The sequence below is a fragment of the Vombatus ursinus genome, unplaced genomic scaffold (assembly GCF_900497805.2).
Source record: "Vombatus ursinus unplaced genomic scaffold, bare-nosed wombat genome assembly UNPS02014945.1, whole genome shotgun sequence".
Lineage (NCBI taxonomy): Eukaryota > Metazoa > Chordata > Mammalia > Diprotodontia > Vombatidae > Vombatus > Vombatus ursinus.
The window spans coordinates 3,644,325-3,669,260 of record NW_020954723.1 but is presented as its reverse complement, the minus strand read 5'-3'; the positions used below and the strand labels follow the sequence as shown (position 1 = coordinate 3,669,260).

Sequence of the window (24,936 nt, the reverse complement as noted above, 5' to 3'; positions counted from 1 at the left end):
TGTAGAGCAGGTGGCTAAAATAGAAGGAATAAAACATTGACTCCTCTGTGTGTTGTATTTGTGTGTATGGAGTTATTTTCTTGGTAGTATCCTTAGCCACTATATTTTTTCAACATGTTAGGAATTTTCTTTTGTTTACACGTCTCCAGCCTCAATTCCTTTATTTTTTGTGTTAGGGACAGTCTTTGTCCCCTCTCCTCCCACAGTCCTGGATGGTGTAGCTGGGTCCTGACTCCCTCTCTGCCTCCTCCTCCTCCTCCTCTGTTTTTTTGTTTTTTTTTCAATAAACTTAACAAAAATACAATTTAAATATAACATGGACAGGAAGTTTATTTGAAATTGAACATTTTTTAAAATGTGCATACTTAAATGTGCATGTGTGTATATATACACGCAATAGTAGCAAAACTGCACTTGTACTATGTATTCTTAATATATTCTATTGATAATTTTTCCTTTAAACAAAAGTTGCATTTGTATTAGTCCTCACTGTGTACACTTGGGCCTCTACCCTCCCAACCCATCCCAAGCAGATGCCCTCCCTTTATCCGTATAGGTATAATTATTAAAGAAAAATGCATACATTGGTCATAACTCTTACCTGATTCAAGACCTCTCTACCAAGAGAGATGAAGTATGTTTTATTAAAACACTTCTGAAATCATGATTTTTGCCTTGATAAAAGTTAACTCTTTCTGTTATTTTTCTTTATGTTATTGTAGTCGCTGTATAAATCTAATTTTTTTATTTTGGTTCTATTTCATTCTGCGTCGGTCACACAAATTTCCACATTTCTCTGAATTCTTTTTTGTCATTTTTAAAGGTTCCCAAAAAAATAAAAAACCCTTATAAGCTGTAACTTTGCTTTTGCAAAGAACATGAACATGACCTCATACAAAAAAGGTCAAGAAAAAAGAATTTTATATAAAACCGAATGTATTGTGTCAAGCTCGTATTTTAATGTAGAGTTAAAATGGTAGTGCCAACAGTGACCTAGTTTTCTCTAGTCTGAACTTCGTATTCTCTCTCTGTGTATTTTTTTTCATTTTTAATAACATTTTTTTTCCATAATTACACATCAAGACAATTTTTAGCATTCATTTTTACAAGATTTTGAGTTCTAAATTTTTCTTCCTCCCTTCTCTCATGAAAATGGTAGCAGTTTGATATGGATTATACATGTGCTATTATGTAAAACATTGCCATATTAGTCACAGTTGTGAAAGAAGAAACAGATCAAAAGGAAAAAAAAAGAATTAAGTGAAAATATATACTTGGATCTGCATTCAGAGTTCATCAGTTCTTTATCTGGATGTGGATACATTTTCCTTTGTGAATCCTTTGTACTTGGATCATTATGTTGCTGAGAAGAACTGAGTCATTCATAGGTGATCATCACACAGTGTTGCTGATACTGTGTACAGTGTTTTCCTAGTTCTGCTCTTTTCACTTTGCATCAGTTCATGAAAGTCTTTCCAGATTTTTCTGGGATCTGCCTATTCATCATTTCTTATTGCACAATAGTGTTCCATTACATTCATATATAGTAGCTTGTTCAGCCATTCCCCAATTGATGGGCATGCCCTCAGTTTCTAATATTTTGCCGCTATAAAGAAGGTTCTACAAATATTTTTGCACATATAGGTCCTCTTCCCTTTTTTATGATCTCTTTGGGATAAAATATTTCATTGACACATTTTTAAAAATCTTTTTTTGTGTCTCTTGTCACTATTCCTGCAGACCTTTCCCTGCCACGTAAAAGTCCTTTCTTGTAACAAATAGAGTCGAGCCAAACAAATTTATGTTCTTTGGTCTTGTCTGAAAATGTATGTCTCATTCTACACTAGTAGTCCAAGTGGTACTAGATAGAGTGCCAGGCTTGAGTCAGGAAGATATGAGTTTAAATCTGACCACTTATTGGATGGGAGAAGGAGGCTGGCTGCTCATAATAATCACCTGAGGTTTGGCAGCTTGAGACCAGGAGGTGTGTGTCATGAGGAGAGAAGCTGGAAGTTAAAGAGCAGAGGCTAACCAGGGAATAGGAGGATCAAAGAAGTATGACAGGTAGATGAGGCACGTAGGCAGGGTGATGGCGTATGAGGTTTGCCTAAGGATGATAGTAGCTCATAACGGGGCTAAGGACTTGAGTGATTGGAATAAGGAAAAAAAAAGGGATAGTCCTACCATGACAGTGTCATCATCGTCATCATCATTGTTACTGTTATTAGCTGATGTTTAAGGTTTGCCAGTGCCTTCCCTCCGTCGATTATCTCCACTTTATCCTGTGTAAATCTCTTTTGTGCTTAGTTGTTTGCATGTTGTCTCCCCCATTATACCATGAGCTGCTTCAGATCAAAGATTTTTTGCCTTTCTTTGTATCCCCAGCACTTAACACAGTATCTAGTATATGGCAGGCACCTAACCCAGGTTTCCCACCTCTGATCTAACAAATGCTTATTGACTGGCTATGTGACCCTGAGCAAGGCAGTTAATTGCCCTTTGCTTCAGGTTCCTCATCTGTAAAATGGGGATCCTACGGATACCTTCCAGGATTGTTGTGAGCTTCAAATAAGATATTTATAAACCTTAAAGGGCTGTGTAAATAAATGCTAGGGATAATGCTGCTGCTGCTGCTGATGATGATGGAGGCATGCTTTGTCATCAGTTCTCTTAAATCATAATTTCTCATTGCATTAATCAGAGTTCTTAAGACTTTGATAGTTGTTTTACTTAACATCATTGTGGTCATTGTATACATTATTCTTCTGGTTCTGCTTATTTCACTCTGTATATTTTTTTATAAGTTGTCCTGGCTTTTTCTCAGTCTATTACCTTCATATACAGTAGTTTGTTCAGCCATTCCCCAATTCTTTGGTACCTCCTTTGTTTCTTTACCATGACAAAGAACTCTATATGTGTGTTTGAGTCTGTCTTCAAGCTTTGGGGTATAAGTCTATTATTCATACATTGCATTGAAGTTTCACATTAACAGTTTTATGACTTTTTAGATGTAGTTCCAAATTGCTTTCCAGAACGGAGGGACCAATTTGCACGTTTTATGCTTGTCCTCCATGGATATCGATTGTTTTCCTTTTTTTTGTCATTTTTGCCAGTCTGAGTGTGAAGTGGAACCAAAACATTGTTTGAATTTGTACTTATTAGTTGTTTGGAGGTATTTTTTATGTGGTTATTTTTAGCTTGAATTTCTTCCTTTGAAAACAGTTTTTTTGGAGAAAGTTCAGAAGGAAGCATAGAGAAGCAGGATAGCTTTGAAAGGAACAAGCTGTATGTAATCAAGATGAGCTGTTTTACATATAATCCTGTCTCTTTTCTGCATCAAATGTAAAATGGTCTTTGGTTTCTTGTTCAAGTTCAGAAATTTAAAAATGATAACTGTTTATTTATAACCATTTATCTTGGGCAGGGTCAAAATCTCCCCAGGCTTTAGTTTTGTCTCTGCAAAATGAGGGAGTTGAAGTAGATAAAATATGATGTCTCTTTCAGTTATAGATCTTTGCCTCTATGATCTATAGAGGAATGGCTCTTGTTTTATATTTTATATTTGTATTGGTGTTAAGATTTGTATATATATCTTACATATCAGACCTCTATTAGGGAAATTTTCTGCCATATAATTCTAATTGCATTGATTTTGTTTTTACAAAAACTTTTTAATTTTATGTAATCAAAATTGTCCATTTTGTCTTAGGATCTTCTTTATCAGTTTTTAGAACTATTTTTATCCAAGGTTGTAAAAAATATTTCCTTCATGTTTTGTCTGATTTATTTGATATGACTGCCTCTATTTAGGTCCTGTGTCTGTTTGGAGCTTATTTTTGTATGGGTTGTGAGATCTAATTTCTTTGTGACTGTTTGACAGTTTTACAAGTTTTTGTTCAGTAGTGAGTCTTTACCATAATATATATTTGGTGTTCTGTGGTGTGTCAGACCCTAGGCTGAATTTTTAGGCCCTATTTCATATGACTTTTGTTGACGAAGTTTTCTATTTAAGAAATACCAGATAGTTTTGATGATTAGTGCGGTGTAGTATAGTTTGAGATTGGGTACTGCTGATTTTCCTTCTTTCCCACTTTTTCCCCCACTATTTGCTTTGCGATTCTAATCCTTCTGTCCCTCCCCTCTTTTGTCTTCTCTTCCACAGCCCTGGCCTGGGACTTGGATTGTAAAACTGTAGTTTTCCCCTCACTGCTTCGCTTCTGCTTGAGTCACCTTTTAACCTTAGAGTCTCCATACTGCCCCCTTTCTAGTTGCTCCTTGCACAGCTAACCACGGAAAGTTGACTTTATCTTCTAATAGAACCCTAATGGGATAGTAAGACATATAAAGTTGTGCTGGCTTCAGGCCTTCTGAGGGTCTGCGTAAATGGTAGGTATGCTCAGATCCTCTGTATCCACATGCATTTACCTACCTTTTGAATATCCTATGATGTAGGTGCTATTATCATCTTGGTTCTGCATATGAGGCTACCAAGGGTAAAAGTGAAGTGATTTTCTCAGAGTTCCACAATGTTTGAGGAATTGTGTCTAAGTTATTCTCTTTCTTAGTCCATCTCTTTTTCCACTGTCATATTTCTGGAGTAAATTGTCAGATTTCCAGTTTTGATTCATGAGTCCTACTTTTTAAAAGCATCTGCAGAAATCTTAGGCACAGATGATATACTACACAGAGAGGGAGTGTGTCTTTATTATACATGCTCCAGTGCATCTCTGATTTCATCAATATGAAACTCACCAATAATGCAGATTGTTGTAAGGGCTTGATGTAATCAGCACAATATCATCTGCAAGCCAGAACACCTGGACAATCTCACCATCCACAGAGAATCCCTTGGCTGGGCCTCATCACCTCCACTACAGTGCAGAGCAATTTTGGCAAGCCTACATCTTAGGTCTCTCATGCCTTGTCTTGATGTTTATGACCAGAAGGTTATTGAACAGGGGTGTTTCTTTTTGATCTTTCAAGGAATTGTGAATGATGTAGACATATCCATGGGAAAATCTTTTTGTAAAAGAGCCTTCCAAAATAAATGATGTTATTGATGGGTTTTTTGTTTTTTTTTTTAAATCAGCATATGACCACTGTGATTATTCACAGTCTTATATTCTCTTCATTACTTACTTCTTGGTAAAGTTGTGAATCTTCTATTATCTACTGCTACCCTCATGTAAAGAGTCTCAGGAATATTTTGTATAAATGGAGAGAGCGATACAGATCAGTAGTCATTGTTATTCTCTTGATTATCTTTTTTCAGTATTATTAAAGTCAAATTTTTTGCCTTGGGCATCTTTGACTCCTTTAGAAACTTTTTATTTAAGTCCATCAAGGCCCGCATAATTGGGTTGCCTTCAGCATAGATTTCTGTTTTTCTTGTTATTTTTCCTTGTGTTTTCTGTCTTGTCCTTCTTTAGATGTTCTTGGATTAACTGTTTATTTGACTATTATGTCAAGTTTTCTTTAAAGTGGTTTTACTCTTAACTGTTTCTGTCTGCTTTAGTAGATGGCACTACCCATAAATATCCGTTATTCTTCTTAGTAAGATCGTGCAAAATAGTTTGTCCTAACCTGATTGTTTCTTTTAGCAGCTATCTCCCTCCATCCGGCATAAAGATATGTGTGTGATTGTAGGTACTCTTTTTTTTTTGTTTTGTTTTTTTCTTTTTAGGCAATTGGGGTTGTGACTTGCCCAGGGTCACACAGCTAGTGCATGTCAAGTGTTTGGTCTGAGGTCAGATATGAACTCCAGTCCTCCTGACTTCAGGGCCAGTGCTCTATCCACTGTGCCACCTAGCTGCTTGATTGTAGGCACTCCTTAGGGCTCTTTTGGTCTCCTTATTGCAGCAATTAATTTATTTTGGTTAACCCTCTGAATGCAATTGTTACAATTGCAAATGTGTGTCTGTATATATACATATTGATCTACCCACTGGTATATTACATGCTATTGGACATACGTGTCTGTAGGTATCTATAAATTTAAATATAATGTGTTTCAGTTTGTGTTATTGGAACTCCTGAATCAAAGGGACTGTAGATCCATTTGATTATTTGAGTACATGTAGATACAGTTATGGGCAGGCAGTATGCCATGATAGATTTGGAGTGAGGAAAACCTGGGTTTGCATCCCATTTCTGAAACTTATTGGTTTTGTGAATCTGGATAAGGCATACGTAGATGAGTAATGACACTGTTAGAGTTCCCATACCAAAATGTCCATACTCTCGTACACATGGGTTAAAGGATTCTTGGCATATATTCATTACAATTGTTTCATAGTGTCTCAGATTGAAAGGGATTTCAGAGGTACCTAGTCTAGAGCAATTTGCATCACTTCCTCATATGATAATTTGTTTCATTTTGGGATAACTATTCCTTATGCTGAGCCAAAATCTACCTTAATTTTCCTTCATTTGCACTAATTCTGCTTCCTCATGAGGTAAAGAATGTCTGCCTTCTCTTAGAAGACTACTTTATCTTAAAAAAAAAAGGAATTACATGTAAAAACAAATTTTTAACATTATTTTTTAAAAATTGTGTCCCAAATTATCTCTCCTTCCCTTCTCTCCCCACCCCTTGAGAAGATAAGCTTGATATAGATTATAAATATGCAGTCATGCAAAGCATATTTATGTATTAGCCATATTGTGAAAGAAAACACAGAAAAGGAAAAAGAAGTAGTAAAAAAGTGTCCTTTGGTCTGCAGACTCCATCAGAAGACAGCCTTTTAAAACAGTTTTCCTTTAAACTTCCCCATTTCCCTCAAATGTTCTTCAAATGAACTGGTTTCTATATCATTCTGGTTGCCTTTCTATTGAATCTTTCTAGTTTTTCATTGAAAATTTAAAAATAACAGTCTGTAACTCCAAATTCAGTAAAGATAATGGTGAAGGTCTTAGCTTCCTTGATGTGTGGACCCTCTACTTTTGTTAATGACAACCTAAAATTTCTTTGGACTGTTGATTTATATGTAGCCTTATTAGCTTAAACCTTCTGGTCTTTTTTATTTGAACAGCTGTTAAGCCAAGCTTCATCTGTTTTTATGCACTTGATTTCTTTTTAAGGTAGCTAGATGCTATAATGGATATTGAGCATTGGACCTGCAATCAGTGAGACCTACTTTCAAATCTGTGTGACCTTTGGCAATCCACTTAAATTTTTCTTGCCTCAGTTTCCTTATTTGTAAAATGGGGACAATAATAGCACTTATTTTTCTAGTTGTGAGGATAAAATGAGATGATATTTGTAAAGCATTTTGCAGACCTCAAAGTGCTATATAAATGCTGATTATTATTATTATTAACCCAGACTTCTACCCCTGTTATATTCTACCTTGTTGGTTTTAGCTTATCATTGTTTATATAATTTTGGATCTTCTTACTTATATTGGATATTGAGTTCAGCTTTGTATTAGTAACATACTATAGTAGTTCTTATCCAAACATTTGATAAACATATTGATTATGACAAGATACTTGAAACCTATGTGACCACAAGTCATCTAATGTCCCTGGGCTTCAGTTCCCTCATTTATAAAATAATGGTGTTGGACTAGATGGCTTTTGAAGTACCTTTCAACTCCCTACCTGTAATCTTTTGATCCTGTCAGTACAGAGTTTCATGGCTTGACATTAGAAACCTGCTTCTAAATTGATATCTGTTAATCAAAACTTTGGATATGATTGTTTAACCAACTTGCATTTTTTTTCCTAATTGAAGTATCCTAATTGAAGTGATATTGTTTAAGAGCATTTAAATCATTCAACAAGCATTAAGCTCCTACTAGGTGCCAGGCACTATGTTAGGCACTGAAAATACAGATACAATGAATTGTATAATTCCTGCTTAAAAGGTGTTTGCATTCTAACAGGAGAGAGAAAAAAAAATATGTAGGTATACCTTGCTAAAAGTATTGTATTTCTTTGGCATTGTCATAACCATTTCAATCAATAATCCCACCATAAAACAATAAGATTAGGTTGTCATGATTACTTTTAATAAGTCAGTGTTGGTTCTTAGTGATCTGCTTTATTTTCTAGATAAAACTACCAACTGTCGAAAAATATGTTCCAGAAACATTGTACACAGTAACAGCAACATTATGTGATGACCTACTTTGATATACTTAGCTCTTCTGAGCAGTACAATGATGATGGAAAATGCTATTCATATCCAGAGAAAGAACTGAGTCTGAATGCAGATTGAAGCATACTATTTTCTTTCTCTCTCTCTCTCTCTCTTATTTTCTTTATTGCAGTTTTTTATTATTCATTTCATCATTCAATTCATTATATCTGCATTTGGTTCTAATTCTTCTTTATAACATGACTAATGTGGAAATATTTTTAATATGATTGTACATGTATAGCCTATATCAGATTGCACCCTGTATTGGGGAGGGTGAAGGGGAAGGATGGGAAGAAAATTTAAAACTCGGAATCTTATAAAAGTGAATGCTGAAAAGTAAAAATGAATTAAAATTTAAATTGTTAAAAATATGTTCTAGAATTTCTCCAGGTGTTGACATCAAACTAAATCGTTTGTAGTTTTCAGAATGGTACTCCTTTCATGTCTGATAAATTGAGGGAACATTTGTAAATAACTAAGTATTTAAAAAACAAAAAACAAACCTTAAGCCTTAAAGCACATCTCCTGTTGCATTTTCTCAAAGATTACTGGCAGTGATTATAATATATAGTCTTGGAATGCTCTATGTAATACATGTGGTCTTGATTACTTGAGTTTATGGTTTTGTTTTTTTTTTTAAACTATTTCTCTTCCTTAGGTGGTATTTCTGTTTTTATGTGATGTTTATGTTCTTTCAGTTTTTGTCATTAAGATGATTTTCTATAATCTGAACTTCGGCTTGCTGTGGGTCCAAGCAAACACCGTGTTGTCTTTAGTTCTTTTTGCAGATCTTAGCTTATTCTGAGTTTTAGCTTTTGTTGACTTTTAGTCATTTTCTATATCTTTGATTTATGTGCTTTTTCTTTTTTTATATTTAATTTTAAAATCCAATATTAGAGAACTCTCTATGCAGTTATATTAGTTTCTTCACCAAATATTTATTAAGCACTTGTATGTGCAATACTTTGTGCTACGTTCAAGGATAAATAAGATATAATTACTCTTACTCAAAAGGGCCTGTCATTCAGGATTATTGCATTTGCTTATATCATATTTCAGTTTGCAACTTAAGTTTACTTTTGAATTAAATGTGTACACAATGTGTGTAGTTTTGTGCTATTTGATCTGAGGGATAATTGCTATATTACATTACTTCCTTCATGGAATTTGGCTTTTTTTTTTAAGTTATATAAGATTTAGTTCAAAGTAAATTTTAATATTAGGATTATTTTATAAGATTGTAAAATATTTACAGGATGAGAGCATTACAGATAATTTTAGTAATAATTTAATTTTTCAGAACTTTCGAGCATGCTGTTTTAGCTGCAGGAACAGATTTCCGATCTGACAGATTATGGGAAATGTACATAAACTGGGAAAATGAACAGGGAAATCTGAGAGAGGTTACAACTATATATGATCGTATTCTTGGTATTCCAACACAACTCTATAGTCATCATTTCCAGAGGTAAGTAGAAAAACTAAGGATTTTAAGGTGCTCTAAAAATAATTAATTGTGAGTAGTATTTTCATGTAAATGTTTGAATTAGTACCGTTATAATGGAAATATTATTGGACTCTGCTACTTAATCACTATTATAACTTTGACCAACTTTTAAAATCCTATAATTAGTGTTTTTCAAAGTGGTCAAAAGCATTTTCAAGATAGTAACTGAATAGATTGATTATAAAATCTTTTTCACTTTCTAAATAAGAAAACATGTTCTGAGTGGGGAAGAAGCTAGGGATTGAATCCAAATTTTTCTCTTTTGCTGCTGGTATACAGTGTATGTGTAGGTATGTTTTTGTATCTATACAGACTGTAACACAGTGTCCTCTCTTTTTCTCTCTTGGTCCCCTCCCCTGCCCAGGTAATATATTGTGACTGGTAAATGTGAAGAGTCAAATACATAGGAAGCACTTAATAAATACTTTTATCTATTTTTCTAAATAAACCCATAATATGAAATTTTTATTCAGAAGAATTGCAGTGTTGATGTCATCAAAACATTGTGAGGTAGTGTTTGCCAGAATAGCAAGGAAATGGGGAGCACTAGGTGGTACAGTGGATGTAGCACCTGCCCTGAAGTCAGGAGTACCTGAGTTCAAATCTGATCTCAGACCAAACACTTGACACTTACTAGATGTGTGACCCTGGGCAAGTCACTTAACCCCAATTGCCTAAAAAGAAAAAAAAAAAGACTTGGCCAGAATAGCAAGGAAGTGATAGGGATAGATGTTAGAATTATATTTATTAAAACAAGATTCTTCGTGGCAAATGTCAAACATATTAAGCTTTTTTAGATGGGAATCTGTATGTTAAATAACGTGTTCTTTACCTAAAATTTTTTCAGTAGTATTCATATTATAGTGCACATAGATATGAGCATGTATAGCATTTATATGGGCAGCTAGGTGGTGCAGTGGATAGAGCACTGGGCCTGAAGCCAGGAAGACTCATCTTCCTGAGGTTAATTCTAGTGTCAGACACTTACTAGTTAGGTGATCCTGGGTAAGTCAACTCTGCCTCAGTTTCCTCATCTGTAGAATGAACTGGAGAAGGAAAGGACAAATCACTCCAGTAACTTTGTCAAGAAAACCCCACATGGGGTCATGAAGAGTCAGACATGACTGAAAAGTGACTGAACAATAAAAAGCATTTATATACAGTACCTTGATTATTAATTTATTTTGTAGTACACATCCATTGTCTCTTTGCTTTTATCTTGATATTAACTTGAGGTGGCATGGGACAAAAACATTTATTTTAATTGTCTTTTCCCAAGGAATCTTTTCACCTCTGAATTTAGAAAATAGATGAATAGCTTTAAGAATTTTTAAAAATCTTTGACTGATTTGAACACTGCTTTCTAAAGAAAAAGCTCCTTGTGAGATAATTACCCATCTAAGTATTTTAGAAAATATACAACAAAAGTGAAATCAAATTTATATTTGATTTATAGCAGTTATACAAATAAATCTTGTTCGTAATGAGTGCAGTTTTGTGTTTGTGTTAGTTTATACCATTATGTTTTTATCTATGATACTGGCTCTTTTTTTGTAATAACTTCCTCTGATACATTCAAATTTTATCAGACTTAATATCTCTTTTTAAAAAATTCTGAAATATTAAAAAGTCAATGCATATTTTCTATAAAAAAAGTAAGGTGGGCTGAGTCTTTCAAATGTTTAATATATGTATTGTTGTATCTTCTAGATTTAAAGAACACGTACAGAATAACTTGCCTCGAGATCTTTTAACTAGTGAGCAATTCATTCAGCTACGAAGAGAACTGGCCTCTGTAAATGGACACAGTGGTGATGATGGCCCCCCTGGTGATGATTTACCCTCTGGAATTGAAGATATAACTGACCCAGCAAAGGTAATTAAAAAGTTCTTCCCTTATGATATGTAATGTATATGATAAACTGTATTTGCAGATTCTTCATTACAGATATGATGTATTGAATTATAAACTGTCCTTTTGCCCATCAGTTTGGGCAATTTTGAAAGTAAAATGATTAACAAATCTTTCATGTCTTTTGAAGGCAAATAGTGACTAATTCCTCAGCTGCAACTTTTAGGTTTAAGTGTAATTTATGTAATCTGTTTATAGGAACAAGTATTTTGTATTAATTTAGCATAGAAGGTAAATTTTACCTCTTAAAGATAATGAGCAAAAGAATTTCTTGTTAATAAAGTACAACTTAGAAACTTCAAGAAATGCAAAAATAGTGTTTTCTGAAAATCCCGTAAAGGGTGAATTTTAACACTGATAACTCTGTGGTGGAACAGATAGTTTTGTATAACTTTATAATTCTGAGATCAAAGTAAGCTGGTATAAATTGAAATCTGTTGGTGTGCCACTATAATTTCTTTAACTCTGTAAACTCTCTTTTTCTCTCCTAAGCTAATCACTGAAATAGAAAACATGAGACATAGAATCATTGAGATTCATCAAGAAATGTTTAATTATAATGAACATGAGGTTAGCAAAAGGTGGACCTTTGAAGAAGGTGTAAGTGTTCTTTTTTTTGAAATACATACGATGTGTTGAAACTTGACTTGTTGTTTTATGTTTTTATGTTTGTGCCTACTTAACTAGGAAATAAAGATGATATGTCTACTTTTCTAATTGAAATATCTGTCCTGGATGTAAATATCATTAAAATAATTTATTTGAATTCCAGTAGTTACCATGAGTCAACAAAGATTTTATTAGAGTTCTTAGAATATTGAATAATATTATGTAAATTAGTAGTCCAAGCTGAACTAGATCATAATTATTAAATGTTGCTGAAAAGCCAAGAATTCTTGAGTAATTTTTAAAAAATTAGTCATTATGCCCAGTTGGACAGCTTAATATTTAATTTTAAATTGTTACCTTAAAATGTGTTAATGCCTATAAGGCATTATACCATGTACAGGGGATATAAAAACAAAAAACCCCACAGAATGTTAGAGCAGGAAACATCTTTAGACAGTAGACCAGTATTTAACTTATTATTGAATTCACATTTGACATTTCTGTGTCAAACAGTATTAGCATTTTTGCACTGCCATGCTGGTTCTTTAATTTCAGATTAAAAGACCTTATTTCCATGTGAAACCATTGGAAAAGGCACAACTGAAAAATTGGAAAGAATATTTAGAATTTGAAATTGAAAATGGAACTCATGAACGTGTTGTTGTTCTCTTTGAAAGATGTGTCATATCTTGTGCCCTCTATGAGGACTTTTGGATTAAGGTGAGTAAATGACATATTAATGAACTTGAATAGATTACAAACATTGATCTAGTGACTAACCTTTTTTGTACCTCTGTCGAATGTTGTTCATGTAACTATATCTGTTGCATTAGGAGATGGTCTGCTTGCAACCAGATTTGACTGCTGCATATGCCAACCTCGTTGCCTCTCTTCGTCCTTCCTTACAGAAACTAGTCTAGTGGTTCAATAAAGGTGCTGAATGGGTTTAAAAATAGAATTTTATTGTTCTGAAATGTATTTAATGGCCTACTCAGTCATAAATTATTCAGTGTTTACTCTGTTTCTGTGTGTAGTATGCCAAGTACATGGAAAACCATAGTATCGAAGGAGTGAGACATGTCTACAGCAGGGCTTGTACTATACATCTTCCAAAGAAACCCATGGTTCACATGCTATGGGCTGCTTTTGAAGAACAGCAGGGTAAGAATTTGTAACATCAGTTGAAATTTTATTTGTAATTTAAAGTAAATTCAAAGACAAATCAAAAGAATGGGGAAAGCTGTAGGAGAAGGCATTTTAAAAACATTGAATATTTACTTGCTATTTCTAGGTAATATAAATGAAGCAAGAAGCATTCTAAGAACGTTTGAAGAATGTGTTTTAGGATTGGCAATGGTTCGTTTGAGAAGAGTAAGTTTAGAGCGACGGCATGGAAACATGGAAGAAGCTGAGCATTTGCTTCAGGATGCTGTTAAGAATGCCAAATCAAATAATGAATCCTCATTTTATGCTATAAAACTAGCCCGACATCTTTTCAAGATACAGAAGAACCTTCCAAAATCAAGAAAAGTGCTCTTGGAAGCCATTGAAAGAGACAAAGTATGTGTTTCTATATATTTCAGATTTTGAAATAGGCAAATAAGTAAATACTTGACCGCTGGCAACAGTGATGACAAGTTTGGTCTGTATGTAATATATTTTATTACTACGTGAAGACACCAGTCCCTCTAAGCTGATGTTGCCGTTTTTGTTTTTAACCATTAAACAAATATGAGAGAGGGAGGGCAAGGCATCATCTTAGTGCTTACAGAGTTGATGTCAAGAGTTGAGAAGGCCTGGATTTGACTTCTACCTTAGTCATCCTCACTCTGTGACCCTTGTTACTTAACCTTTCAGGGCTGTGGGCAGCTCTGTAGACTCCAAGTTGCATGCCAGATGCCAATCTCTAGATGGATAGAAGGAATTTATTCACCTGGAGTTTCCTTTACCAGTGAAATTAGAGGTCCGATTAATATTAAAATACACGTACATACGTACATATATACATACGTATATATACACACGCATTAGCATTTGTCACATATTAATATTCAACTCCTGAGTGGAAGAATCAATTATAGATAAAAACAAAAGTGTAGCCAGGGATGGGACATTAACTGTTTGCCCATTCTTAAGTAATTTGACAGCAAAAATACTAATTATTTATTTAAAAACAACCAAAAAAAAACCCTCTGAGAACACTTGTTAAAAATATGTTACTTCTAATATGTAGTATGACTGTATGCTGAAGTTTATATTTTTCTACATGAAACTATTTTTATTATACCATATAATTTTGAATACATTTCTAGAGAATGGGAACTTGTTTTGTTTTCCTGCTTCAGTCCAGGGCTCTCATCACTTTTATCCTCGGAATATTGCAGTAGTCATTACTCTCTCTACCTGTAGTCTCTTGCCTCTCCAATGCATTCTTTGTACAGCTGTGTTGGAGCCAAAAGCATTACTGTAATCATTTCATCTGCTATTTGGTAAACTCCCATGGCTCCTTTTATAATTGCCTCAAGGAAAAAATAGAAATTTATTCCCTGATATTTAAAGATTGATTTCATATTACTCACATATCACTTCCTACACAGGTCTTTTCTGAGTCCCCTACTTGTGACTAGTCTGTTCTGTGTGACATTACTTTGTGTGTGCTTAATTTTCTGTGTATGTAGGTGTTCTTGCCCTTTCCCTGCTCTCAGGTTTTATGTGGCATTTATATAATTTTGTTATAGTGTATTTATACAACAATGTTATTATTCTAATTATTATTGAATGTTTTCAAGTTGGCATTGTCTCTATATTTTAGGCAGTTAATACTGTTGGTGTTTTTTACACAGGAGAACACAAAATTATACCTCAATTTACTTGAAATGGAATATAGTGGGGACCTCAAACAAAATGAAGACAATATCCTCACCTGTTTTGACAAGGCTGTACATGGTTCATTGCCTATTAAAATGAGAATTACGTTTTCTCAGCGAAAGGTGGAATTTCTAGAAGATTTTGGTTCTGATGTGAACAAGTAAGACATTAAGCCTGCTATTTACTTGAAAGATGAATGAGTGAACATTGATTTCTAAAAATTTAAACATCTATGTCATTGTAGATATTTTTCCTTCTAAATTAAATATTAAAAAAACCTCCACACTAAAGCCAAGGAATATATCAGTGGTAACTTTGTTTCTGATTTCTGCTTAAAACTTTGCCCTTAAAAATTCAAATGAAGACTGGTTCCTTTGAGGGAACTTTCTTCCTTCATTACTCTTCTATTTTTCCCTTTCCCCTTGTTCCTCTCTTTTTTTTTTAAAGTAATATTGGAGGTGAAGATATTATCTGTCTCTAAAGTTCTGAATCCTCGGTTTCCTGGAAGTCAGTTTTCCAGAAATTATTTTAGTTTATAACCCAGCAAAAAGAGCTCCTGATCATCACTTAATTATGTATGTATTTACATTAATGAGGATAAAGAGACAAGGGTAATATTTCATTTGGCTTTATTAGAGCTCTTAGGGCGTTTAGGAGCTTTGGGAGAAAGCTTTGTTCTCTTCATCTTCCCCTGGGAATTGCAACTAAATTCAGAAGAAATAATTGAATGCCTCCTCTGTTAGGCATTCTTGGGCCCTTAGAAGAGAAAAAAGCAATACAGTATAAGAATCTGCTCCCAAGTTGGGTATGTACACACATAATACAAAAAAGTTTTAACATATTTTGTTTTTGCTATTTAAGTGCCAAAATGAAACATTCTGGAAGGGTTAGGGAAAGCAACGTGAACTTGGCCAACCATGTTGAATTTTGAAGGTGCTTGGGGGAAAAAGGAAGGAATGTCATCTCATTTTAGAAAGAGGTAGTAATCAATTTGGTTAAATTTATAGTCATTAAGGAAACAAATCTAGCTAGAATGAAGGGCTTGTTTGGCTAATCAGTGGGAGATTCAGTTGGTATGGTTTAGTGACCACATTTACTTGTTGTAGGGTCTTAAAATATTTAGATTTTTAATTTTTTTTGTTAATTTTTATTAAGATTTAAGAGTTTTGAAGACATTGGGGAACCATTGGAGGTTTCTGCTAGAGAGTGTGATAGCTTAATCTTGTAGCCATCTAATAGGGATTGTTGTAGTGAGGAGAGACTGTAGTTAATGATTTTTAGGCCCTTCTAGTAATATGGTAATTAATGGTTAGAACCTGAACTGAAGTTGGGACAGTAGGAATGGAGAGGATCCTGAGGTATTTTGATGGAAGAAAATACAGCACTTAAATAAGGAAGTCTTTTCTTTTAAAATGAAATCTTAAAAATAGCACAGTACAATGGATTCAAGAACTGGATCTGATAATTCATTGTATAACCCCGAAGCACGTTAAGTTACTTAGCTCTTAGTGCCCCCTCTGAATTGCAGAACATCTATAAAATTTTATTGGTAGAGGGAATTATCTTGCCAGGTTTCCCATATGAGTGGAATCACAGGTTGTGCCAAAAAAAAAAAATCTCATTGCCTTAAATGTTTGTTATGGTTTGGGGAGTTAGTAAAGAAGAGCAAAGAATAAAAAGTGTTGATGAAACAGATCAGAAGGAATTTCAGAAGAGGACACAAGCAGTGTTAGCATAATTGTGTTATGTTTAGTATATGCTTTCAAAAGAAAAACATCTAGCAGAAATTCATAGTTTTGTGTATAATTTGTTCTTTGTACATAAAAATGTTCATAATGTTGCCTGATGTTCGTGAAGTTCATTAAAAAAGAAAATTAGGGATAAAACAATATTTAGAATAAAAACTAAGTTTTCTTATGTAACTCTTTGCTCCAAAATTTGTATTTTAAAAGTGTAAAGTGTGCAATTTTGTGTGTGTATATGAGATAAAGCTCGACTTTAATAGGTTTTACTTAAACTTAGTTTAGTTTATCATTGCTTTAAAGCAAGTGATCTCATCCTTTCACTTAAATAGAAACCATAATGGCAAGAGATCTGGTTTCCCTTATAAAATCTTCAATTTGCTCATGAAATTTAGATTAATGTCTTTCATTTTTATTTTTTATTTTATTTATTTTTGTTGAGGCAATTGGGGTTAAGTGACTTTCCCAGGGTCATACAGCTAGGAAGTGTCAAGTGTCTGAGTCTGGATTTGAACTCAGATCCTCCTGACTACAGGAGCGGTGCTCTATCTACTGAGCCACCTAGCTGCCCTGGTTTAAGTTGTTTTATCAATACTACTTAATAAGTTGGCGCAGCCAGGATTCTAACCCAGGTTCTGTGAGTAAAATCCAGAGTTCTTTCTCCTGTTATACCATGCTGTCTTTATGTAATTCTTCCCCATATTTTCCTGTAAATCATACTAAAAGAGATATGCCTAACATGTCATGGGCTTGTCATCAGGCCCTGTGATGTTACAATACTGTATGTAGTCTGTTGGTACTTTTTTTTACTGTTTGGTTTTGTATCCCAACCTCTCATTCACAGTTACATATCTTGGTGATATCTTTCTATTTTACTGTTTCTTGACCTCAGTTCATAGGCAGCAGCCTATTTACACCCACCGGGTGTCTTTCCATTGCCCTAAAATGCCCTATTCTTCATAGAAGTGATATTTCTTGATTTGCAACCATGTAGTATCCTGGAAGAATAATGTTGTTCAGTCCAGCATGTTATTTTTTCCTTTTTGGTGAGGCAATCAGGGTTAAGTGACTTGCCCAGGGTCATGCATAGCTAGTAAGTGTCAAGTGTCTGGGCTTGAATTTGAACTCAGGTCCTCGTGACTCCAATACTGGAGCTCATATCTACTTTGCCACCTAGCTGCCCCTACCATGTTTTGTAGGCCCAAATCACTTTCCATATGTGAGTCCCATCATCCATATCATACCCCTTAACTGTGGGTATATCTCAAGGTCTGTCTTGGGCTCTCCTTTTTTCTCTATACTCTCTTGGTGACCTCGTTAGCTCCAAAGGGTTTGTCATATCTGTGCATTAGACTCCCACATCTGTTTATCTAGCTTTAGTCTTTTAAACTCCAGTCCCATATTACCAGCTACCTATAGGATATCTTAAACTGGATGGTCTATAGACCTAACGTGCAAAATATCTTATTATCTTTCCCTCCACAAATTACTCCTTTCTTCTTTCAAACTTAGCTATTTCTTTCAAGGTTACCACCATCCTTCCAGTTTTCATTGTTATCCTTAACTCCTCACTCTATCTATCTATATATATATCCATTAAGTTAGCAGTTACTGTTGTCCACTTCACTTGCATCCTCATCAGTTTTTAGGTCCAAACTCTTCCCTCTTCACATTACTGCCATCCTAGTTAAAGACCTCCACCATCTGTTCCCATACCTTTGCACTGGTTGATTTCAATGCATAAAATGTACTTCTTTCTCATCTCTGCCTCTTGAAATGCCTTGTACTTTCAGAACTCCACTAACATTACCTTCTATACAAAGCCTGTCCTGATTCTCATGCCCAGCTCAGTGCCCTTGCTGTATCAAAGCCACCTTGGTAAATATTTTATATATGTTATTATGAACATGCTTTTCTCTGAGAGAATGTTCGCTCCTTGAGGATAGGGGTTTTACCTTTTTTTTTTTCTGTATGCTTAGCACCTAGCATAAGGGCTAATAAGTATAGGTGCTTAAGAAATGCACGTTTTACTACATCAATATAAAAAAGCTATTAACCAACTCTTTAGGACTGTAATTTATTGGGATGGTCCTGACCTGCAGTGGTATGAAGGGTGTTCCGTATACCACTGAACTCAAAGGTACAATTCCTAATCCTTTCTGCTTGAATATCCTACAACTTTAATGCAGTCCCAGTGTTGGTTATCCACCAATATTAGTTGTGAGTGAAGACCTTACGAATATCTAGGGGCAGCTAGGTGGCGCAGAGGATAGAGCACTGGCCCTGAAGTCCTGAGGACCTAAGTTCAAATCTGGCCTCAGACCAAGCACTTGACACTCACTAGCTGTGTGACCCTGGACAACCCCAATTGCCTTTTAAAAAAAAAAAACCCAAAAAAATATCTACCAAAAAACTTGGTAAGACCCATAGATTTAACTCAGCATACCACTCTTTATATTTGATGACTTCAGTAGAAAAGTGGAAGAAATATATGAAAAAAAAAGTTCAGGAAGAAGGCTGAAGCTTACAGATTACACAAATCTCACCTTTGTTACACTTTCTTAAAAAAAAAAAAAAAAGGTAGGCACCGGAAATGGTGAGTACCAACTAGCACTGTAAAACCAAAATAGAGTATATTTTAAGAAAGAAAACTAATTTGTTACTGATGTGGGAGTATCACTGAGTTGACTCTGTATTTGGAAACCAACTCATTAGATTTAGTTTAAAAAAAAAAAAAAGGAGATGATACACAGTTGAAACAATTTAATCTTACTTAAATTAGTGATCAAAAATAGAAAGTGGACACAACTGTTATTGATTATTATACTTTGATCCATTTGTGAGGACTTTGAGGAATCTATAAGGTGGTTAAGGAGGCAGACATTCCAAAGGCATGGAGAAAAATCATAGACTTTAATACAATTGAAGGAGGCAATGAAGAGAATAATAATGGCTATTGACCCCTCTCCCATTGATACAAAATCTTTCTGAGATTTTTAACATGAAATAAAGACATCCTTGATGAGGGTAGTAGTAGAGAATAGCAGACTCACATCTTTAACAATTCACAAGTAATGAAGAGAATACAAGACTGCGCATAATCACTGTGGTCATTTGTTGATTTAAAAAAACAAAAAACACCAACATTTACTTTGGAAGGCTCTTTTACAACAAGGTTCTATCATGGATATGCCTATTAACATCCACGATTCCTTGAAAGATCTAACAGGAACAACACTATTGAATAACCTTCTGGTCATAAACATCAAGACAAAGCATGAGAGATCTAAGATGCAGGCTTGCCAATATTGCTCTGCACTGTAGTGGAGGTTGAGGCCCAGCCAAGGGATTCTTTGTGGATGGTGAGATTGTCCAGGTGCTCTGGCTTCCAGATGACATTGTGCTGATTGCATCAAAGTCCAGAACACCGAAGAGTATCCTCAAAGAGATCTGGCCCAACCATCCACACAGCAAATGCTAAGTGGATGAAAAATGTCTGTTGTCCAGACTCCAAAAAATGTTTGCACAATGTGTAGAACTCGCTGTTTGTATCTGGGACAGACAGTTCAGATGGACAGAATTGAATGTAAGGAGGACAGCAGGCTATTATATTGATCTGTTGAGTTTGGAAAATCACAAAGTTCTTTCCATAAACCCAAGCTTCCTATGAAGGACAATACCAGCATTCTACTATTGTTGGTATATGACGGCAAGACAGAATACAATAATGTTCACCAAAGAACCAAAAATGAATATCAGTCATATGAAGGGTGTGATTAGGCTGCAACTTAGTGGAGAACTCTGAAGAACTGGTGTAAAAGATATTCTCTGGGAACTGAATGACAAAAGAGAAGATGGGCGCTGGTTGTGTGGTAAAGTTGAGGAATGACAGGTGGCCAGTCAGCATGCTTCACAGGTGCCCTCAGAATTTCGGGAGAAAGGGAGAATTCTCTGTAGCACACTGAGTGCTTCTCTCCTATACCCCCACCCCATGAACTTACAGGAGAACATGAACAGTAGTTGCATATGACAGGCCAGGCATTGATGAGCTGCAGTCTGCATTGTGGGAGGAAAATTCAGTTATTCTGATGACAGATCTTAATGAGTAAGAAAAAAAGTATATTTTTAATAAGCTTGGCTTGACCTGAAGATAGGGAATCACTTTTTTTAACATTCACATTATAAATGAAATAAAAGACAAAAGAAACTTGGCACTGAATGTAAGAATGATTCAGAGATTTCTCATGGAGGCAAGTAAAAAAGCCTTTTGCAGAAGTTTTTTTTTTTTTTTTTACATATGAGTTAAAAGGCAGCAGGAAACATTTCGTGGGCAATTGGCCATCTTTTATTTCAGTAGTCATCATGAGGTTTTGAAGAAAATCATCATGAAGACAGTTGCAACTTATAGGCCAAAATCCACTGCAGACAAAGATATAGAGAAAATTTGTTTAAGCTTCCATTAAGAGAGACTTATGTGATGAAGATCTGGGCTGAGTCAGGATTCAGCAGTTTTTCAATAATTATTTTTTAGTGTACTAGTAGCTAATGCTTATAGATGGTCTAAAGATTCTCATTCTTAGGATCATTTTTCCTTTTCTGGACCACTAGTCCAACCCTCACATTTTGCAGTTGAAGAAATTGAGATCCATAGTGCCCTGTTGAAGCTTACACAGGTAGTAAATGAATCTCAATACCTCACAATTCCTCAGGGCTGTGTTGTATGATTATTTTAGGTAAATGCATGTTAGCCACTTGAGGAAATGAAAGTTATACATACACATCATGGTCCAGCTTGCATTTCTACAGAAATAGTAGCTTTAACAAACTGTATGACTGGGATAAATTTTTTCCTTATTGTGTGCTACTTGCATTATTACATAAAAAATATATCTTATTTTATGACTCATCATGATTTTGGAGTTTTTGTTTTGAGGCACAAGTATTGATAAAAGTATCTTTAATCATGAAAAATAAAGATAGGAGTTTTTTTGTTATTAAATGGTTTCCATTCATAGGCTGTTAAGTGCCAGAAATCTTGTTACAAATAACATAGATTATAATAGAAACTGTAAGATTTGTCTAGGCTGACAAATTTATCCTATGCCAACAAATTCTGTGAAGTTTTGTTTCTGAAAAAACACTGTCATAGAAAATATAAAGTTTGGTAATGTGACTTCATATGAATGAGTTAAAACATTCAAGTTGGAAACTTCTTGGTTTTCATTTAACATTGTATACATTTTTTTCTACTAACTACAAAATAAACTTTCATTACTGTTACAAAGCTTGAAGACTTTAGTTTTGAAATATAGCAAAACTAGATTTTGCAGAAAAAAATAATTTACATTATTTTATAGTTTAAAATATGGAAAAAATCCAGTATATATTTTTTTCCTATTTAGGCTTCTGGATGCTTATGATGAACATCAAATACTTTTAAAAGAACAAGACTCTTTAAAAAGGAAAGCTGAAAATGGGTATGTAATATCTGTAAGACCAAGATGGCTCATTACAGTGAAGAAATACTTTAACATTTTTTTTAATTTTTAACCCATAAACTACTTGATTTAGACTCAAGACTAGGTTGAAATTTTGCCTTTGATGTTTTATTACGTTTATGACCTTACACAAGCCAACCTCTTTGGGCCTGTTTTCTTATCTATTAAATGAAAGGGTTAAAAAAACCTTTCTAACTCTAAATCTGTGATCTTGTGGCTATACAGATTATAAATTGGGAATGTCAGTTCCTATATGAGAGAAATTGTCCCAATGTTCTCTTTTTGGTTTAGAAGTTATTTTTATGAACATAGGAAAAACATTTTTAAAAGTCAAGAGTCTACACAGAATAAAGTTGTGTATAATCCAGAATCAGTACCAGTATTTCAGTGAGGGCAAGAACCTTATTGCTCCTTCACTATGCTGATTTAAACTGGCTAAAGAACATAGATGTGCTTTTTAAAACTTAAGTGAATACAGAACTTCATTGTCTTGCTGGCTATAATTTTGAAATACTAAGTTATTTTTATTTGTCTTAATAGGGCAGAAGAGCCAGATGAAAAAAAAATACACACAGAAGATGCGACTTTGGCATCTACTCAAATGATTGACGGAGACATCCAAGCTAACCAAGCTGCATATAATTATAGTGCCTGGTATCAAGTATGTATAAATAATTCAGATTTGGGGCTTTTTCTATAAGATCTAATTTCTCTGAACTTTGTATGTTTTCCGCTGACTTTGTACTCATGGTAGTATGTCAGGGACCTATGTAGTTAGGTACATTCCTGTTAGATTGTAAACTTCCTGAGAAAAAGTGTCATTTAAAATTTTTTTGTGTTAGTATCTTCCACTAAAAGGATATTAGTACAGTGCAGGTACTATAGTACCTAGCATATAATGGGTGCTTAGTAAATGCTGTTTTGATCTGTTTTTGTCAGTATGGGAACTAAATAATGCAGATTGTAACTCATCTATAAATGTCTTAGAGTTGGTTGAGACCTAGGAAAGTTATGATTTGTCCATGAGTCACTGTAGGGGTCAGAGGTGGGCTTTTCAAATTTGCATCTTGACTCTAAGTCAAGTCCTTCTGCCATGATGGCTTTTCTTTGCATGTAGTAGATTCTTTTCCCGATTCTAAGCATAGGCTTTCCTTTGCTAAATGTTTAGAGCCATGGCTAATTTTTTAGGGTATTTATTTTTTGATTACTGAGTTAGGAGTAGAAATACTTGATTCCAGTACTACTGTGCTTTGAGAAAATAAGGGAGTTAACTAAAGGGATATTGTGTGCCTCAGACCATCTGTAAAATGGAGAAGTTAAAATTAGGTTTTCTTTAAAACTTACATAATTTTGGTGAGTAACACTGTATTTCATGATAAAAGTAACCAGATAACTGTGCTAATTTGTTTTTTCTTTACAGTACAATTACCAGAATCCCTGGAATTATGGACAGTATTATCCTCCCCCTCCAACCTGATGGAAAAAAGTATTTTAATTTCATAACTGGTATTGTCTGGGGTGGGGAAAAATGAACTTTTTTTTTTAAATGAGGGGTATAAACAAAACATAATTTGATAATATTTGATAACTTGTCTTCCCTGTTCACATGTAACATTTGCTTAGTAATTGGGACAATATTTCACTTAATAGCAAATAACATACTATTTCCTACTTTTTATTGGAGAACTTTTTTTTATTTTTGCATTAAGTGGTCTAGAATTCTCTCAACACATTTGAAACCAAGTCTAGTAGCCTTAAGGAGGAAAAAAAAACTGACTGAAAATCGTGTCAGTGTAGCAAGTAATTCTGAATATTACATAAGGGCTGGTTATTAAAATGTCTTCACCTCGTCCATCAAAAATTGTTTCAAACTTTCAACCTAAAAAGGGTTGTGTTCCAATTGTCCTTGTGATGTTGCATCTACTTATAGAAATATAAAGATCTAATCCTTAAATGGATATTCATAAATCCATAAGTGATAAAATGTCAAAATATTTGCATCCCTTTAAAAATGAAAATCATTAAAAATACGGTAGACTTTTGTATGTAGAATGTTCATGTATAACTTGTGAGCAGACTTTTTTGATCAAACCGATCATTTTCATAATAAAGCAAGGACTTATATGACAATTGCTTATGAATTGATTTTTTTAAAAAAACACTTTAGAAATTAAACTTGTGCCAATTAAAGCAGGCACCAAGCTGGGTGAGACACATTTTGATATTCTTTATTAATTAATTTTACTTTAAATGCCAAAAAACTCTGCTCCTTGCATAATCTTTATTATATACAGGTCTAGGGAGGGTTTGCCTTGCTCATACTCAAGAGGAGGATTTAAAACTACATCCCCAACTCTTTAGCCATCTGACTTCTGCTAAGCACTCAATCTTTCAAAGTGTATTTTCAACCAGCAAGAAAAGCTGTGCCCATTAGTCATCATCACAGATGCAGTGACATTTTTAATTGGGAAGAGGTTAGAGTTTAGCAAGAAGTTAGGAGGTAGAGCATCTAATCTGTTACCCACTTGCTGAAAAATGTGATTATCTTTATTAATAGCTAACACTAAGGTTTATTCCTTTAGTAAAAACAGGCAGATTTCTTAGTTGTGACTGAACTAATTTAGGTTTAAACATGCTTACTGTTTTTTGTTTTAACA

At 34.3% G+C, this 24,936-nt stretch overlaps 1 protein-coding gene and 1 non-coding gene across 6 annotated transcripts in view; both read left to right on the top strand.

Moving 5' to 3' along the window:
• LOC114029994 (pre-mRNA-processing factor 39) overlaps positions 1–24,849 on the top strand; it is a 39,719-nt gene extending 14,870 nt beyond the window's left edge. For all 5 annotated transcript variants that reach the window (XM_027844645.1, XM_027844646.1, XM_027844649.1 and 2 more), the window contains 10 exons: positions 9,444–9,611; positions 11,361–11,526; positions 12,055–12,162; positions 12,727–12,891; positions 13,206–13,332; positions 13,463–13,731; positions 15,015–15,199; positions 22,184–22,258; positions 22,820–22,940; positions 23,700–24,849. In XM_027844645.1, coding sequence (XP_027700446.1) covers positions 9,444–9,611; positions 11,361–11,526; positions 12,055–12,162; positions 12,727–12,891; positions 13,206–13,332; positions 13,463–13,731; positions 15,015–15,199; positions 22,184–22,258; positions 22,820–22,940; positions 23,700–23,756 — 1,441 coding nt within the window. In that variant the 3' untranslated portion in view covers positions 23,757–24,849. The remainder of the gene's footprint in view (positions 1–9,443; positions 9,612–11,360; positions 11,527–12,054; positions 12,163–12,726; positions 12,892–13,205; positions 13,333–13,462; positions 13,732–15,014; positions 15,200–22,183; positions 22,259–22,819; positions 22,941–23,699) is intronic.
• LOC114030216 lies at positions 13,791–13,876 on the top strand. Its single transcript, XR_003567569.1, has one exon. It is a non-coding gene; the product is annotated as a small nucleolar RNA SNORD127 (small nucleolar RNA).
• Positions 24,850–24,936: the final 87 nt, after the last annotated feature.